The 18,671-nt window shown below is 50.3% G+C and overlaps 1 protein-coding gene across 1 annotated transcript; it reads left to right on the top strand.

Moving 5' to 3' along the window:
• The first annotated feature begins 131 nt into the window (after positions 1–131).
• Positions 132–18,317, top strand: nlk1 (nemo-like kinase, type 1). The gene is made up of 10 exons (XM_076081008.1): positions 132–311; positions 412–467; positions 8,764–8,870; positions 9,265–9,350; positions 9,493–9,702; positions 9,970–10,071; positions 10,643–10,729; positions 10,817–11,015; positions 11,102–11,195; positions 12,932–18,317. The coding sequence occupies exons 1-10, from the start codon at positions 147–149 to the stop codon at positions 12,978–12,980; spliced, it is 1,155 nt and encodes a 384-aa protein (XP_075937123.1). The 5' UTR covers positions 132–146; the 3' UTR covers positions 12,981–18,317.
• The last annotated feature ends 354 nt before the right edge of the window (positions 18,318–18,671 follow it).

The following is an 18,671-nucleotide window of genomic DNA, read 5'->3' as shown; positions in this document are numbered from 1 at the left end:
CACCAACAGTCCAAACATTCAGTTAGTTATCGTATGAATCACAGAGAAGCAGCAGATCCTCACGTGTGTTAAGAAAAGAACCAACAAATGTTTGATTTTAACGCATAAAAATACCTCAAAAGATTACAGATCAACTTTAGCGGCAGATGAATTCTGACTTTGTGTCTGAACCGTCGTTCAGGTCCGTCACGGATCCACGAGACGGTCGTAAAGTGGCTCTAAAGAAGATGCCCAACGTCTTCCAGAACCTGGTCTCCTGTAAGAGGGTCTTCAGAGAGCTGAGGATGCTCTGCTTCTTCAAACACGACAACGTAAGGAGGGAGATGAGGAGGGAGACGAGGAGGAGGAGACGAGGCGTTTGAGGTCAGCGGGATGAAAGAGACATTAACTGTTGTTGTTCTGTCTCTGCAGGTTCTGTCGGCGCTAGACATCCTGCAGCCTCCACAGATCGACTGCTTTGAGGAAATGTATCCTTTTTATTCATATGTGAACAAAAACAATCAAAAGTCAGAATCACACCCTCGTTTATTATTAACCTTCTGATCACAAAGCACTTTCTCTCCCGTCAAGCTCCAGTCTTGATTTTCAAAATAAAAGTCCTGCTCCTCTATGAAACAGAACCATGATGACTTGGGGTACTTCTCAAATCTCTTAAGTGTCGTTTCCTCGCTCCTCGATCCTCACTTGAACCGGAAGTTGTTTCTGCGCCGCCATATTGACGGCTGTCCCAAAGCTCTAAAGTAGCTCTGAGGAGTGAGGAGGGAGGAGGGAGGAGGGGTCTCTGAGGAGCCATGAGCAGGACCCACGAGAACAGACTCCAGGAAGTGTTTTAACGGTCGACACGCCCCCTCATTGTTCATCAGTCATGTGATCGGACTGACTGACTGAGTTTTAACACCAGAGTGAAGAGGATCACAGAATAAACTCTAGTTTATATTTGATTAGTTTTCTGATTCAACATCTGGTTTAAATAAATGTTCATTGTAGTCTGAACAACAAAAGGACCACAAACAACTTTCTACATTTATTAGAAAGATTTGTGTTTTCATGATCTGATGTTTCCCTCAAAAACTTTATTATGAATACAATTAAAGTCAGAGGGAGCTGAGAGACGAAACACTTTTTACATCATTCCTGAGTGTTTGATGAGTTTTATCATTTAAGAGAAACAATAATCATATTCTGGGTTATTTAATAATGACGTCACAATCTGAATTTCAAAACGTACAGAAGCAAATAATTCATAAATAAGACGATCGCATTCCGCCGGTAGAAATGGATCCTGTGCTTATAAACAGAACACAGGACACAGTTTAACAGACTACAGAGAGAAACACCTCTACAGTGGTGATTACTGTGTGTTTATTAGTTATTAGTGTTATTAGTTACTGTTATTAAGTACAGTGATCATGTGAACAGACAAACTTATCTAAAGTCTCTCCAGCTGTTAAAGCCGACTGACAGCTGATCAGCTGTGATCATCTGATCCTCCGTCATCAGAAACAGACGTCGCTTCACGTGACGCAATGGAGGAAAGGACGTCTCTTGTCTCTTAAAACATATTTCCTCGTTCCTCTCTCCTCGCATGGTTTCCTCCATGCATCCCTGGTGGGAGGGACTAGGACGCAAGGAAAGGACGCAAGTGAGGGAAATGAGGATGCAGTTAAGAGACTTGGGATGTACCCTAGAAGTAGAACTAGAACATGTCTTTAGTGCAGAACAACAGTTATGATGACATCAGTCGTTAAAAAGAAAAAAATTTAATTTATTTGATCATTTATTTTACAAAGATTGGAAAATAATAGAATCTAAAAAACTATTCACATGTTTCAGCCTCTCCTCTCCCTCTCCTCCCTCTCCTCCCTCTCCTCTCTCTCTCCTCTCCTCTCTCCTCCCTCTCCTCTCTCCTCCCTCTCTCCTCTCCTCCCTCTCCTCTCTCCTCCCTCTCCTCCATCTCTCTCCCTCTCCTCTCCTCTCCCTCCATCTCTCCTCTCCTCTCCTCCTCTCTCCTCTCCTCCCTCTCCCCTCTCCTCTCTCCTCTCTCTCCTTCCATCTCTCCCTCCTCCTCTCCTCTCTCTCTCTCCTCCCTCTCCTCTCCTCCTCTCTCCTCTCTCCTCTCTCCTCTCCTCCCTCTCCTCCTCTCTCCTCTCTCCTCTCCTCTCTCCTCTCCTCTCGCCTCCCTCCATCTCTCCTCTCTCCTCCCCTCTCCTCTCCCTCTCCTCTCCTCTCCTCTCTCCTCCCTCCTCCCTCTCCCCTCTCCTCTCCTCTCTCCTCCCTCTCCTCTCCTCCCTCTCCCCTCTCTCTCCTCTCTCCTCTCCTCTCCCCTCTCCTCTCTCCTCTCCTCTCTCCTCCTCCTCCCTCTCCCCTCTCCTCTCCTCTCTCCTCCCTCTCCTCTCCTCCCTCTCCCCTCTCCTCTCCTCTCTCCTCTCCTCTCTCCTCCTCTCCTCCTCCTCCCCTCTCCTCTCCTCGCTCCTCCTCTCTCCTCTCCTCTCTCCTCTCCCCTCTCCTCCTCTCTCTCCCTCTCCTCTCTCCTCCCTCTCCTCTCCTCTCCTCTCTCTCTCCCTCTCCTCCTCTCCCCTCTCCTCTCTCCTCCTCTCCCTCTCTCCTCCCTCTCCTCTTCTCTCTCTCCTCTCCTCTCCTCTCTCCTCCTCTCTCCTCCCTCTCTCCCTCTCTCCTCTCTCTCCTCCATCTCCTCTCTCCTCTCCTCCCTCTCCTCTCTCCTCCTCTCCTCCTCTCTCCTCTCCTCCCTCCTCTCTCTCCCTCTCCTCTCTCCTCTCCTCCTCTCTCCTCCTCTCCTCTCTCCTCTCCTCCCTCCCCTCTCCTCCCTCTCTCCTCCATCTCTCCTCCCTCTCCTCTCCTCTCTCCTCTCCTCCTCTCCTCCCTCTCCTCCTCTCCTCTCCTCTCTCCTCCTCTCCCCTCTCCTCCCTCTCCTCCTCCTCTCCTCCCTCTCCTCTCCCCACCCTCTCCCTCCCTCCTCTCCTCTCCCCTCTCCTCCCTCCTCCCTCTCCCCTCTCCTCTCCTCTCTCCTCCCCTCTCCCTCTCCCCTCTCTCCTCTCCTCTCTCCTCCTCTCCCTCTCCTCTCTCCCTCCCTCTCTCTCCCCTCTCTCCTCCTCTCCTCTCCTCTCCCTCCTCTCTCCTCCCTCCCCTCTCCTCTCCCCTCTCCTCTCCTCTCTCCTCCATCTCTCCTCCTCTCCTCCCCTCTCCCTCTCCTCCCTCTCCTCCATCTCTCCTCCCTCTCCTCTCCCCTCTCCTCTCCTCCCTCTCTCCCTCTCCTCTCCTCCCTCTCCTCCCTCTCCTCTCCTCCATCTCTCCTCCCTCTCCTCTCCTCCTCTCTCCTCTCCTCTCTCTCCTCTCCTCTCTTCCTCTCCTCCCTCTCTCTCCTCCCCTCTCCTCCATCTCTCCTCTCCTCCCACTCTCCACCCTCTCTCCTCCCTCTCCCCTCTCCTCTCTCCTCCATCTCCTCTCTCCTCTCCTCCCTCTCTCCTCTCTCCCTCCCTCTCCTCTCCTCCCTCTCCTCTCTCCTCCTCTCCTCTCCTCTCTCCTCCTCTCCCTCTCTCCTCTCTCCTCCTCCCTCTCCCTCTCCTCCTCCTCTCTCTCCTCATCCTCTCCTCTCCTCTCTCCTCCCTCTCCTCTCCTCTCTCCTCCTCTCTCCTCCCTCTCCCTCTCCTCTCTCCTCTCCTCTCTCCTCCATCTCTCCTCTCCTCCCTCTCTCTCTCCTCCCTCTCCTCTCTCCTCCCTCTCCTCCCTCTCCCCTCTCTCTCTCCTCTCCTCTCTCCTCCATCTCTCCTCTCCTCCCTCTCCTCTCTCCTCCTCTCCTCTCTCCTCCCTCTCTCCTCTCCTCTCTCCTCTCCTCTCTCCTCCCTCTCTCCTCTCCTCCCTCTCTCCTCTCCTCCTCTCCCCTCCTCTCTCCTCTCTCTCCTCCATCTCTCTCCTCCTCTCCTCTCTCCTCCCTCTCCTCTCTCTCCCTCTCTCCTCTCTCTCCTCTCTCCTCTCCTCCCTCTCCCCTCTCCTCTCTCCTCTCTCTCCATCTCTCCTCTCCTCCCTCTCCTCTCTCCTCCCTCTCCTCTCCTCTCTCCTCCCTCTCTCCTCCCTCTCCCCTCTCCTCTCTCCTCTCCTCTCTCCTCCTTCTCTCCTCTCCTCCCTCTTCTCTCTCCTCTCCTCTCTCCTCCTCCTCCTCTCCCCTCTCCTCTCCTCTCCTCTCTCCTCCACTCTCCTCTCCTCCCTCTCCTCTCCTCTCTCCTCCCTCTCCTCTCCTCCTCTCCTCTCCTCTCCTCATCCTCCTCTCCTCCTCCCTCTCCCCTCTCCTCTCTCCTCTCCTCTCTCCTCCCTCCTCCCTCTCCCTCTCCTCTCCTCTCCCCTCTCGCTCTCCTCTCCTCTCTCCTCCCTCCTCCCTCTCCCTCTCCTCTCCTCTCTCCTCCCTCTCCTCTCCTCCCTCTCCCCCTCTCCTCCCTCTCCCTCTCCTCTCTCCTCTCCTCCTCTCTCCTCCCTCCTCCCTCTCCCCTCTCCTCTCCTCTCTCCTCCCTCTCCTCTCCTCCCTCTCCCTCTCCTCTCTCTCTCCTCCTCTCCTCCTCCCTCTCTCCCTCCCCTCTCCCCTCTCCTCCTCTCCCTCCCTCTCTCCTCTCCCCTCTCCTCTCCCCTCTCCTCCCTCTCCCTCCCTCCCTCTCCTCTCTCCCTCTCCCCTCTCCTCTCCTCTCTCCTCTCCTCTCTCCTCCTCCTCCTCCTCCCTCTCCTCTCCTCCCTCCTCCCTCCCTCCTCCCTCTCCTCTCCTCTCTCTCTCCTCTCTCCTCCCCTCTCCTCTCCTCCCTCTCCCCTCTCCTCTCCTCTCTCCTCTCTCTCCTCTCTCCTCTCTCCTCCTCTCCCCTCTCCTCCTCCTCCCTCTCCTCTCCTCTCCCCTCTCCTCTCCTCTCCTCCACTCTCCTCTCTCCTCTCCCCTCCTCCCTCTCCCCTCTCCTCTCCTCTCTCCTCCTCTCCCTCTCCTCTCTCCTCTCCTCTCTCCTCCCTCTCCCCCTCTCCTCTCTCCTCCCTCTCTCCTCCCTCTCCCTCTCCTCCCTCTCCCCTCTCCTCCCTCCTCCCTCTCCCCTCTCCTCTCCTCTCTCCTCCCTCTCTCTCCCTCTCCTCCCCTCTCCTCTCCCTCTCCTCTCTCCTCTCCTCTCTCCTCCCTCTCCCCTCTCCTCTCTCCTCCCTCTCTCCTCCCTCTCCCCTCTCCTCTCTCCTCTCCTCTCTCCTCCCCTCTCCTCTCCCTCTCCTCTCCTCTCTCCTCTCTCCTCTCCTCTCTCCTCCATCTCTCCTCCCTCTCCTCTCCTCTCCCCTCTCCTCTCCTCTCCTCCTCATCTCTCCTCCCTCTCCTCCCCTCTCCCCTCTCCTCTCCTCTCCTCCATCTCTCCTCCCTCTCCTCTCCCCTCCTCTCCTCCCTCCTCCCCTCTCCTCTCCTCCTCTCCTCTCCCCTCTCCTCTCCTCCCTCTCTCCTCTCCTCCTCTCTCCTCTCTCCCTCTCTCCTCACCTCTCTCCTCTCCTCTCTCCTCCATCTCTCCTCTCCTCCCTCCCCTCTCCTCCCCTCTCTCCTCCCTCTCCTCCCTCTCTCCTCCCTCTCTCCTCCCTCTCCCCTCTCCTCTCTCCTCCATCTCTCCTCTCTCCTCTCCTCCCTCTCTCCTCTCCTCCCTCTCCCCTCTCCTCTCCCCTCTCCTCTCCTCTCTCCTCTCTTCTCTCCTCCCTCTCCTCTCCCCTCTCCCCTCTCCTCTCCTCTCTCCTCCATCTCTCCTCCCTCTCCTCTCCCTCTCTCGCTCCTCCCCTCCTCCCCTCTCCTCTCCTCCCTCTCCTCTCCCCTCTCCTCTCCTCCATCTCTCCTCTCCTCCCTCTCTCCTCTCCTCCCTCTCTCCTCTCCTCTCTCCTCTCCTCTCTCCTCCATCTCTCCTCTCCTCCCTCTCCTCTCTCCTCCCCTCTCCTCCATCTCTCCTCTCCTCCCTCCCCTCTCCTCCCCTCTCTCCTCCTCTCTCCTCCCTCTCTCCTCCCTCTCCCCTCTCCTCTCTCCTCCATCTCTCCTCTCTTCCTCTCCTCCCTCTCTCCTCTCCTCCCTCTCCCCTCTCCTCTCTCCTCTCTCTCCTCCATCTCTCCTCTCCTCCCTCTCCTCTCTCCTCCCTCTCCTCTCCTCTCTCCTCCATCTCTCCTCCCTCTCCTCTCCTCTCCCCTCTCCTCTCCCCTCTCCTCTCCTCTCTCCTCCATCTCTCCTCTCCTCTCTCCTCTCCCCTCTCCTCCCTCTCCCCTCTCCTCTCCTCTCTCCTCCTCTCCCCTCTCCTCTCTCCTCTCCTCTCTCCTCCCTCTCCCCTCTCCTCTCTCCTCCCTCTGTCCTCCCTCTCTCCTCTCCCCTCTCCTCCCTCCTCCCTCTCCCCTCTCCTCTCCTCTCTCCTCCCCCTCTCCTCTCCCCTCTCCTCTCTCCTCTCCTCTCACCTCCCTCTCCCCTCTCCTCTCTCCTCCCTCTCTCCTCCCTCTCTCCTCCCCTCTCCTCTCCCCTCTCCTCTCTCCTCTCCCTCTCTCCTCCCTCCTCCCCTCCTCTCTCCCCTCTCCTCTCCCTCTCCTCTCTCCTCCCTCTCTCCTCCTCTCTCCCTCTCCTCTCTCCTCTCCTCTCCCTCTCCCCTCTCCTCTCCTCTCTCCTCCTCTCCTCTCTCCTCTCCCTCTCTCCTCCATCACTCCTCCCTCTCCTCTCCTCTCCCCTCTCCTCTCCTCTCTCCTCCATCTCTCCTCCTCTCCCCTCTCCCCTCTCCTCTCCTCTCTCCTCCATCTCTCCTCACCTCCCCTCTCCCCTCTCTCTCCTCTCTCCTCCATCTCTCCTCCCTCTCCTCTCCCCTCTCCTCTCCTCCCTCCTCCCCTCTCCTCTCCTCCCTCTCCTCTCCCCTCTCCTCTCCTCCATCTCCTCTCCTCCCTCTCTCCTCTCCTCCCTCTCTCCTCACCTCTCTCCTCTCCTCTCTCCTCCATCTCTCCTCTCCTCCTCTCCTCTCTCCTCCCCTCTCCTCCATCTCTCCTCTCCTCCCTCCCCTCTCCTCCCCTCTCTCTCCCTCTCTCCTCCCTCTCTCCTCCCTCTCCCCTCTCCTCTCTCCTCCATCTCTCCTCTCTCCTCTCCTCCCTCTCTCCTCTCCTCCCTCTCCCCTCTCCTCTCCCCTCTCCTCTCCTCTCTCCTCCATCTCTCCTCCCTCTCCTCTCCCCTCTCCCCTCTCCTCTCCTCTCTCCTCCATCTCTCCTCCCTCTCCTCTCCCCTCTCCTCTCCTCCCTCCTCCCCTCTCCTCTCCTCCCTCCTCCTCTCCCCTCTCCTCTCCTCCATCTCTCCTCTCCTCCCTCTCCTCTCCTCCCTCTCTCCTCTCCTCTCTCCTCTCCTCTCTCCTCCATCTCTCCTCTCCTCCCTCTCCTCTCTCCTCCCCTCTCCTCCATCTCTCCTCTCCTCCCTCCCTCTCTCCTCCCTCTCTCCTCCCTCTCTCCTCCCTCTCTCCTCCCTCTCCCCTCTCCTCTCTCCTCCATCTCTCCTCTCTCCTCTCCTCCCTCTCTCCTCTCCTCCCTCTCCCCTCTCCTCTCTCCTCTCTCTCCTCCATCTCTCCTCTCCTCCCTCTCCTCTCTCCTCTCCTCTCTCCTCCCTCTCTCCTCTCTCTCCTCTCTCCTCCTCCCTCTCCCCCTCTCCTCTCTCCTCTCTCTCCTCCATCTCTCCTCTCCTCCCTCTCCTCTCTCCTCCCTCTCCTCTCCTCTCTCCTCCCTCTCTCCTCCCTCTCCCCTCTCCTCTCTCCTCTCCTCTCTCCCTCCATCTCTCCTCTCCTCCCTCTTCTCTCTCCTCCCTCTCCTCTCTCCTCCCTCTCCTCCCTCTCCCCCTCTTCTCTCTCCTCTCCTCTCTCCTCCATCTCTCCTCTCCTCCCTCTCCTCTCTCCTCCCTCTCCTCTCTCCTCCCTCTCTCCTCTCCTCTCTCCTCTCCCCTCTCCTCCCTCTCCTCTCTCCTCCCTCTCTCCTCTCCTCCCTCTCCCCTCTCCTCTCTCCTCTCTCTCCTCCATCTCTCCTCTCCTCCCTCTCCTCTCTCCTCCCTCTCCTCTCTCCTCCCTCTCTCCTCTCTCTCCTCTCTCCTCTCCTCCCTCTCCCCTCTCCTCTCTCCTCTCTCTCCATCTCTCCTCTCCTCCCTCTCCTCTCTCCTCCCCTCTCCTCTCCTCTCTCCTCCCTCTCTCCTCCCTCTCCCCTCTCCTCTCTCCTCTCCTCTCTCTCCATCTCTCCTCTCCTCCCTCTTCTTCTCTCTCCTCCCTCTCCTCTCTCCTCCCTCTCCTCCCTCTCCCCTCTTCTCTCTCCTCTCCTCTCTCCTCCATCTCTCCTCTCCTCCCTCTCCTCTCCTCTCTCCTCCCTCTCTCCTCTCCTCTCTCCTCTCCCCTCTCCTCCCTCTCCTCTCTCCTCCCTCTCTCCTCTCCTCTACCGTCAGAAAGATGAAAATCTGACGATAATGAATTTAGCGGTCGATTAAAGAAACCCTGTGTTTTAGTTCAGAGGGTTAAACGTTACCTTCATATAAATCACACGTTCACTTCCTCTCACCTTCTGTCCCAGTTCCTCTTCTTCTCACCGTCGTGTCCTCCTTTTCCTTCCCTTACTTTAGCCTCTCTGTTCTACATGCAGCTCGTCCCTGGTCACCAGTGGATATCTTATATAGATATATATATATATGCATTTATATCTATATAAGATATCTCAACATGATACGACTCTCTGTCTCCTTGAACGAGGTTATTTTGCTGAACTTCTGGTCAGCTACGTGATCACAGAGCTGATGCAGAGCGACCTCCACAAAGTGATCGTGTCTCCTCAGCCGCTCACCACCGACCACATCAAGGTCTTCCTCTACCAGATCCTCCGAGGTATTTATACTCATACGTTCCACATTGGGGTTCTACATGAACATCACACGTCTGTGGAGCGGCTTCTCTTCCTCCATGTGTATTCATAATGTTCTACGTTGATCATCATCAGGCTGCGTTCATGTTATTAGTATTATGTTTGTACATTTAGATTCCAGTGGCGGCTGAAGGATTGTTTCTAAAGTCCAAACGTCAACATGTGTTTTAAAGAGATCAATTTAATCATTTAAAAAATATCTGTATATATAATAATTTCCCAAAAATCTCTCAGTATGTATCTCCACACACGAGGGAGAGGACGGTGTTGTAGAGAGAGCGTGCTGCTGCTCGGCAGCTTGTGTGAGTTTGAGTGGAATCAGAGGATGAACTGCTGCTGACGGGTTTTGTGGTTCAGGTCTGAAGTACCTGCACTCTGCTGGGATTCTGCACCGAGACATCAAACCTGGAAACCTGCTGGTCAACAGCAACTGTCTGCTCAAGGTAAACGTTTAAAAACAACGCTCAGAAACCTGAAATCACCAAACAGCTTCTCTAAAACATATTAGTTCATATACAAAAACCTGTTGATATCCAAGTCCTTGTTTAAAAGTAACTTCCTGAACGTGATTCTGTCTGTTTCTAGATTTGTGACTTCGGCTTGGCCCGCGTGGAGGAGCCCGACCCGACCCGTCACATGACCCAGGAGGTGGTGACTCAGTACTACCGGGCCCCGGAGGTGCTGATGGGCTGCCGGCACTACGGCTCGGCCATCGACGTCTGGTCGGTGGGCTGCATCTTCGCAGAGCTGCTGGGACGACGCATCCTCTTCCAGGCTCAGAGCCCCATTCAGCAGGTGAGAGGACACGCCCACCTTTCAGTCAAGGAGGAGGGTTTACTTTGTGTGGGTCACACATCTTAATTTATTTTTTATTATTTGTAAAATATAATTTTAATGTATTTATTTTTCTATTTATTTATTATTGTTATTATTATTATATCCTTCTAACATCCAGCCAGCGAGATGAGATTAAAGAAGACAAACATGCAGATTACTTAAGTCGTGTTCTTGCTTCATCCGGTCTGATGTGGTTCCGTCTTTAACTCACTTCCTGTCCTCCAGCTGGACCTGATCACAGACCTGCTGGGGACGCCTCCTCTGTCGGCTCTGTCGTCGGCCTGTGAAGGAGCTAGAGCCCACATCCTGAGGGGGCCACACAAACCGGTACGTGGTCCACAGACCTGGTCCTCTGAGGAGATAAAGATCTAAATCATGTTAAAGCCTCCAAACTGAGCAGCAGAAGATGTGAAACGTTAATTCATGTTCATCTGATTTTCATTTACACAGGAAGTAAAAAATATAATTATTCTCATGATTTATAATCCATCAGGTGTGTTGTTTAAACTGGGATGAATTAAATCATTTGTTTGTTTTTAGTTTTCTGAGTTCAAACGTTAAGTTATAATTCAGCTGATGAATCTGATAACAAATATAACAAATATTAATATTTATGTGCCTCAGGTGACGGAGAGAAAACAGACGGAAGATATTTTCTGTCGATTCACCTTTAAAGACACAAACATCATCGATGACATCACATTAGTTTAGTTGTTTTTTCTGACCGAAGCTTTTATCACACATGATGTGTTCAAGGACCATCGGAAAGATGAAAATCTGACGATTTTAACAGTTTTTACAGCTTCTGGTTGTGATAAACGGTGTAGTTTTGGCGATTGTTTAAAGACAACCTGTTTTTCCATCCCGCCGGTGTTGAACGTGTTTGATTATCTTCCAGCCGTCGCTGTCGGTGCTCTACATGCTGTCTGATGGAGCCACTCACGAGGCCATTCACCTGCTCTGTCGGATGCTGGTCTTCGACCCGGTGAGTTCAGGCACCGACAGACATTTTTTTTCTTCTTCTTCTTGATCTCGTGTCTGAACTCTCCTCTCTGCGTCTCTTCACCTCCAGGCCAAGCGGATCTCCGGCAGCGACGCCCTCTCCCACCCGTACCTGGACGAGGGCCGCCTGCGCTACCACACCTGCATGTGTCAGTGCTGCTACTCGGTGCCCAGCGGGCGCGTCTACACCCGCGACTTCGAGCCGGTGGCCGAGCGCCCGTTCAGCCACAGCTACGAGAACAGCCTGCTGTCCGTGTGGCAGGGCAAAGGTGGGCGTCACTTCCTGTTAGAACTAAACTACTCGATTCTCCGTCGGTTCGTCGTGGCTGACGATGTGTTTAATGTGTCCCGTCAGAGTTGATCCATCGCTTCATCACGGAGCACCAGCAGGGAAAACGAGTGCCGCTGTGCATCAACCCTCAGAGTGCTGCGTTCAAGACCTTCATCAGGTAAACAAAATAACGTCATCTAGACGTAAATATGAGTTAGTGTTTGTACCAAAGACAGTCAGCGACGCTAAGTCACAGCTAGCTCGCTAACGTTATCGCCACCAGCTAACGTTAGCGCCAAACGTATTTATTATGACAAATGAGGTAACGGTACAAATCAGAAGACGTATAGCTAACGATAGCTTTCTACCAGCGAGAGACGGCTAGCTAACTGTAAGATAAGAAGTCCACAGGATCACAGCAGCAACGTGGACACAAGATACAGAGCAGCAAATATTGTTAATAAGTAATAAACAGGAAGAGTATCAACTCAGTACAAAAGTACAAAATCCACAATAACTAAGTATAACTAAAGAATTAAAATACAAAAATATTATATATACAGACAGTATTTTTCTATTGCACAGTGTAATTATTGCACAGATGTTTAGTGGTGTTGGTGTTGGTGTTGGTGGTGGTGGTGTTGTTGGTGGTGTTGTTGGTGTTGGTGTTGGTGGTGTTGGTGGTGTTGGTGGTGTTGTTGGTGGTGGTGGTGTTGGTGGTGTTGGTGGTGGTGTTGTTGGTGGTGGTGTTGGTGGTGTTGGTCTTGGTGTTGTTGGTGGTGGTGTTGTTGGTGGTGTTGTTGGTGTTGGTGGTGTTGTTGGTGGTGGTGGTGTTGGTGGTGTTGGTGTTGGTGGTGTTGGTGTTGTTGGTGTTGGTGGTGTTGGTGTTGGTGGTGTTGGTGGTGTTGGTGTTGGTGGTGTTGTTGGTGGTGGTGTTGTTGGTGGTGTTGGTGTTGGTGGTGTTGTTGGTGGTGGTGTTGGTGGTGTTGTTGGTGTTGTTGGTGGTGGTGTTGGTGGTGTTGTTGGTGTTGTTGGTGTTGGTGTTGTTGGTGTTGTTGGTGTTGTTGGTGTTGTGTGGTCTACTGGGAGCACAGCTGGTTGTGCAGCCTGACAGCAGCAGGAAGGAAGGACCTGCGGTACCTCTCCTTCACACACCGCATATACATATACATACATATATATATATATATATACATACATGTATATATATATATATATATATACATGTATGTATATATAGTTGAGTTTGTTCAGTCTCTTCCTGTCTGCTGTCGAGGTGCTGCTGCCCCAGCAGGCCACTCCGTAGAAGATGGCTGATGCCACCACGGAGTCAAAGAAGGTCCTCAGGAGAGCTCCCTGCACTCCTGACGACCTGAGTCTCCTCAGCAGAGTCTGCTCTGACCCTCTTTATAGAGTGCGTGTGTGTGGTCAGTCCAGTCCAGTTTATTGTTCAAGTGAACACCCAGGTACTTATAAGATCTCACGATCTCAATGTCCGTTCACTGGTACCGGAGGAGAGTGAAGTCCACCACCAGCTCCTTGGTTTTACCAGAGTTGATCTGGAGGCAGTTCCGCTGGCACCATCCTATGAAATCCTGGTTCAGTTCTCTGTATTCCTCGTCATCACTGGCAGAAATGAGGCCGACAATTGCAGAGTCGTCAGAGAACTTTTGCAGGTGGCAGAGTCGTGTTTGAAGTCCGAGGTGTAGATGGTAAGCTAAGCTAAAGTTAGCCAGCTAGCTTAGCTACGCGGCATGGCTCCGGGGAAGGTTGCTCTGTGACGTTAGCTAGTTGGTATCTTTGAACCAATATATGATGCAGACTGCAGTTCACTTTACGACCACCAGGGTCACTGCAGCGTAGGGACCCTTTGAAGCCCCTCTGACAGGTGGGTGATGGTTCTTGTGTCCTCAGGTCCACTGCATGGCATTCCTCCAAGGTGTCCAGGAAGGAGGAGAGATGAAAGGTCCTCCTCCTCTTCCTCACGAGGAGCGACAGCAAGAGTTCCAGAAAAGATTTTCATCATCCGTGAAAATACTGAAGAGTTTGGGTCATTTTTATTATTATTCTTTGCTTTCTTTTTGTTCACCTGGTGAGATGAAACCAGTCGACTCCCCTGATCTCCTCCCCTGATCTCCTCACCTGATCTCCTCACCTGATCTCCTCCCCTGATCTCCTCCCCTGAGCTCCTCCCCTGAGCTCCTCCCCTGATCTCCTCACCTGATCTCCTCACCTGATCTCCTCCCCTGATCTCCTCCCCTGAGCTCCTCCCCTGAGCTCCTCCCCTGAGCTCCTCACCTGATCTCCTCACCTGATCTCCTCACCTGAGCTCCTCCCCTGATCTCCTCCCCTGATCTCCTCCCCTGATCTCCTCACCTGAGCTCCTCACCTGATCTCCTCACCTGAGCTCCTCCCCTGATCTCCTCCCCTGATCTCCTCACCTGAGCTCCTCACCTGATCTCCTCCCCTGAGCTCCTCCCCTGATCTCCTCCCCTGAGCTCCTCCCCTGATCTCCTCCCCTGAGCTCCTCACCTGATCTCCTCACCTGAGCTCCTCACCTGAGCTCCTCCCCTGATCTCCTCACCTGAGCTCCTCCCCTGATCTCCTCCCCTGATCTCCTCCCCTGATCTCCTCACCTGAGCTCCTCACCTGATCTCCTCACCTGAGCTCCTCCCCTGATCTCCTCCCCTGATCTCCTCACCTGAGCTCCTCACCTGATCTCCTCCCCTGAGCTCCTCCCCTGATCTCCTCCCCTGAGCTCCTCCCCTGATCTCCTCCCCTGAGCTCCTCACCTGATCTCCTCACCTGAGCTCCTCACCTGAGCTCCTCCCCTGATCTCCTCACCTGATCTCCTCCCCTGATCTCCTCACCTGAGCTCCTCCCCTGAGCTCCTCACCTGATCTCCTCACCTGAGCTCCTCCTCCCTGTTTAGTTTGATCCTAACATGAAACGCTTCTAAACGACCCAAACAGCTGATATGCTCGCAGCGTTTTTTCCCGGTGCTGAATTAAGTAAATAAATAAAAGCTGCTGAAGCGCTCGAGGAGGAACCAGAAAAGAGGAACTCGGTACTAGATTTGGATTTTTTAGTAGAGACATTAAGAAATAATGCTTTGAATTGTTTGATTGGACTGTTTAGCTGATTTATTATTTTTTTAAGTCATTCCAGCCGTGTGCAATACGGTTTAATTTAAACAGGCGGTAAAAACAACGACCACGAACCGGATCCCGAACGCAACACGACTCCATCAACCGTTGAGGTTTTCTCCTTTCTTTTTAAACTGCCTTTGAACGCATCGCTCACTGCGTTAATAATGCAATCTAACCGATGTAGCAGGTTCTAACCTCAGTTCATCTTCCTGTTCCTCCACAAACCGTTAACTTTGTTTTTTATTCCGTCGATGCTTCTTGTTCCTCTCAGGGAGAAATGTCTGGTCCTGGATCAGCGTTGCGTTTAACACCTGAAGAAGGAAACAGGAAGTCTGACGTCAAGTATTTTATTTTGAAAGTTGTGACAGGAAGGTGTGTGACGGCGTATTCGGGTCATCTTAGGTCAAAAATAATAATAATTACAGAGGGGGGGGGATCGCAACATTTTTTAGGTTAAAGTCGTACAGTTGAGGAAAAAAATATACGGAGATTTAAGTGGTAAATTTACGAGAAAAAGACAAAAATGTACAAACAAAAAAAACCTGTAAAAATGTCAAAGAATCCAGCGCTTTACTCTGAAAAGTCTCTTTATAGTCTCAGAGAATGTTTGAGGTTTTTTTCTTACATTTTCTTCCTCTGAATAATTTTTCCTCTGAATTCTAAAACATTTATTTTTGTAAAACTTTTCGGGTTTTCTTTAACTTTTTTTTTTTCTTTAATCATTTTTCTTGTAAATTTTAGTTAGATTTTTTTTAAATGTTTTTCTCGTACATTTACTACTTTAATCTTTCCTTTTTTTTTTTGTAAATATACAACTTTTTTGAATATTTAAATATTACCCAGGTGCCCCGGCTCCTTAATCTTTATTTTTTTCCTCTAATCTCGTCATCATGTTAAAAACTACAAGAAAGAAAGAAAACCTCTTTCTGTTTTCTTCTTCTTCTCATTTCAACGTGTTTTTATTTTCCTCCCAGACGAGAAACAGGAAGTGACGATGTTGTTTTACTTTTCTTTTTCTTTTTTTCTTAATTTATTGAGTGTTTGTTGAAGAGTGTGTGGCTCCGCCCCTTTTTTAGTTTCACGGTTACCTCGAACCTCCGGAGAGAAACAAGAGAAGAAGAGATGTGTCTCCCCCCCCACACACAACGTAAACATCATTCCCCCCCCCCCCCCCCAGAAGGACAAGATGCTGCTGTCTGTTGTTTTCCTCTTACTTTGTAGTTTGTAGGACTTCCTGTTGTAGTTCCCGGCTCAGTTGTCCCGTTGATGGACTAACGAACTGTACGAAGCCACATGAGGACGCTCCGATTTACTGATCCTGGATCGTTAGTTAATGATCAGATTCAACACTGTAAGAAGTTTAGTGGAAATGTGACGAGAATGAAAACGAGTTCTTCAACGAGCGGGTTTCACATGTTCCACTCTTTGACTGCTAAACGTTAAAATAACGATGAGGAACGTTCTGCAGACTGATGATCAGTCAGCTAACAGATCTTTTTATTATAATTCATATTATTATTATTCAGTAGTTTACTTTGAAGCTGGAAGTGAATTTCTGTCCAACAACAAATCAATAAATAGTTTCAGCTCCAGCAGAGCTGATGGATCCGTTGGTGGTGCGTTCAAAGACACTCTGACTTTTTAGAAACATATGTTTAAAATGGAAAAACAATTAGAAGACAACCAAAAGAAAGAAAGAAAAAATTATAATATTTTTGGGGGAAAAAATGTAAGTTTAACAAAATGAAAAAAATCCAAATTAAGTAAAAAAAAAAATAACTTATTTTTTTAAATAATAAAATTGGTGCCAAAATTTGTGTCTCCACTTTTAGATGATTGTTCAGCTTTTATTATGATTATGATTATATCTGAGTATCATTTGATAAATATGTTAAAGTGAACCTGGAACCACTAAACCACTTCGTTACTTCACGTAAACAAACACACAAAGCAGTGAAACATGTGAAACCATCACTGGGGTCTCCTGAGTCCTGTGGGGGGTCTCCTGGTTCCTGTGGGGGGTCTCCTGGTTCCTGTGGGGCCCCTCTGACAGCAGGAAGTCCTGCAGGAACCTTTCTTAAAGGATCTCAGGACTTTTTATTGTCTCGTTTAGTTTTAAAGCTCCTGAGAGCTGAAGGAACCTCCTGGTTTTCATTTCTCCTTCTTCATGTCCTGGACCTCCTGAAAGTCCCCGGGGGGCCCCTTTTGAGCCCCCTGCGGGTCCCTCCTGGTGGGTCCCTCCCAGTCCTCTGAGACTTCGGAGGCTGACTTGTAAATGTGCATGTGTATATTTATTCTCCTGGAGAGCGTTTTGGTTTTGACGAAGAAGAAAACAAACATTTTGTGGTAATTTCTTTTTTTTATTAAATTCATTTATTTTAGGAAGTGATTTTTATTAGAAGTTTTGTTTTTTTGTTTGTTGTGATCACATTTAGAGTCACGGAGAACGTTTTGGATGATTGTCCCCTAAAGATGTTAAATAAATATTAATATTAAACAGAAATGAATCTTCAGTAACGAAATGTTTTAGAGGAAATGTTTCTATAAAAAGATGAGTCGCTTCAAAAACAAACTTCAAACTATATATTTCATCAGGTTTTGTTTCCGCTCTGAAATACTAAATATAATAAAAACATATTTTGATTTATAGATTTTTAGGGAACAATGAATCAAACTTTCTCCTTTTTTGACTTTTTCTTTCTTTCTGTTGAGTAGAAATCCTTCAAACTAGACGACCTGTGATCAGCTGATCGAGGGGCGAGAGAGACAGACGGACGGAGGGAGAGACATAGAGAGACAGACGGACGGAGGGAGAGACATAGAGAGACAGACAGACGGAGAGAGAGACGGACGGAGAGAGAGACATAGAGAGACAGACAGACGGAGAGAGAGACGGACGGAGAGAGAGACATAGAGAGACAGACGGACGGAGAGAGAGACATAGAGAGACAGACGGACGGAGGGAGAGACATAGAGAGACAGACGGACGGAGAGAGAGATGGACGGAGAGAGAGACATAGAGAGACAGACGGACGGAGGGAGAGACATAGAGAGACAGACGGACAGAGAGAGACAGACTGAGAGAGAGACAGACGGACGGAGGGAGAGACATAGAGAGACAGACGGACGGAGGGAGAGACATAGAGAGACAGACAGACGGAGAGAGAGACATAGAGAGACAGACGGACGGAGGGAGAGACATAGAGAGACAGACGGACGGAGGGAGAGACATAGAGAGACAGACAGACGGAGAGAGAGACATAGAGAGACAGACGGACGGAGGGAGAGACAGACGGACGGAGGGAGAGACATAGAGAGACAGACAGACGGAGAGAGAGACATAGAGAGACAGACGGACGGAGGGAGAGACATAGAGAGACAGACGGACGGAGGGAGAGACATAGAGAGACAGACAGACGGAGAGAGAGACATAGAGAGACAGACAGACGGAGAGAGACATAGAGAGACAGACGGACGGAGGGAGAGACATAGAGAGACAGACGGACGGAGGGAGAGACATAGAGAGACAGACAGACGGAGAGAGAGACGGACAGAGAGAGAGACGGACGGAGAGAGAGACAGACGGAGAGAGAGACATAGACAGACGGACGGAGGGAGAGACATAGAGAGACAGAGAGAGAGACATAGAGAGACAGACTGAGAGAGAGACAGACAGACGGACGGAGAGACAGACAGACAGACGGAGAGAGACACAGACAGACGGAGAGAGACATAGAGAGACAGACGGACGGAGGGAGAGACATAGAGAGACAGACAGACAGACGGAGAGAGAGACATAGAGAGACGGACGGAGAGAGAGACAGACAGACGGACGGAGAGACATAGAGAGACAGACGGACGGACGGAGAGACATAGAGAGACAGACTGAGAGAGAGACATAGAGAGACAGGCGGCTGGTCATGTTTAGAGATTAGACTCGTTTTTCTTCTATGAAAAGAAACTTGATGTTTTTATTATTATTATAAATATGAAACTGATGTTTTTGTCTTCGTTTTAGCAAAAAAAAGAAAGTTTTTTGTTTAGTTTTCTGACTCGTGTTCCCAACAAATACTTGAATTTCTTAAAAACAATGTTTAGAGTTAAAGTAGTGAATGATAAATAAATAAATGGACACTGGATAATAATCATAATGTTCACGCGTCACTTCTTTTCTTCTTAGTTCAGATCAATAAATCTGTGAGATGACTTCTGAAGATCTGGTTATTGATACAAAATATTTAATATTTTAGTTTATTCATGTTTTAAAAACAACAAGCTGTTGAATTATTTATATTAAAACATTAATTGATCATTATTGATGCAGACTCGGCTGTAATCAATGAGGTCATGTTAATGATGCTCAAAGGAAAATATTCAATATTTCTAATGAATTAATAATGAAATCAGTGATGAAAAGACAAGAATAATAATAATGTATATTTATTGAAAATTAACTGAAAAATAAGCTATTTCACAAACTGATGAATAAAAAATAAATAGTTCAA

Source organism: Anarhichas minor, unplaced genomic scaffold, assembly GCF_050575085.1.
Source record: "Anarhichas minor isolate MPS153535 unplaced genomic scaffold, ASM5057508v1 ptg000077l, whole genome shotgun sequence".
Lineage (NCBI taxonomy): Eukaryota > Metazoa > Chordata > Actinopteri > Perciformes > Anarhichadidae > Anarhichas > Anarhichas minor.
This window is presented reverse-complemented; position numbering and strand designations above follow the sequence as displayed.

What these genes read in the sequence shown, in the direction of transcription:
- nlk1 (XM_076081008.1), top strand. Translation starts at nt 147, where the DNA reads ATGAATTCTGACTTTGTGTCTGAACCGTCGTTCAGGTCCGTCACGGAT. An exon ending in ATCGACTGCTTTGAGGAAAT is followed by an intron (nt 468 to 8,763) that starts GTATCCTTTTTA and finishes ACTTCTGGTCAG; the next exon opens with CTACGTGATCACAGAGCTGA. An exon ending in GTCCGTGTGGCAGGGCAAAG is followed by an intron (nt 11,016 to 11,101) that starts GTGGGCGTCACT and finishes GTGTCCCGTCAG; the next exon opens with AGTTGATCCATCGCTTCATC.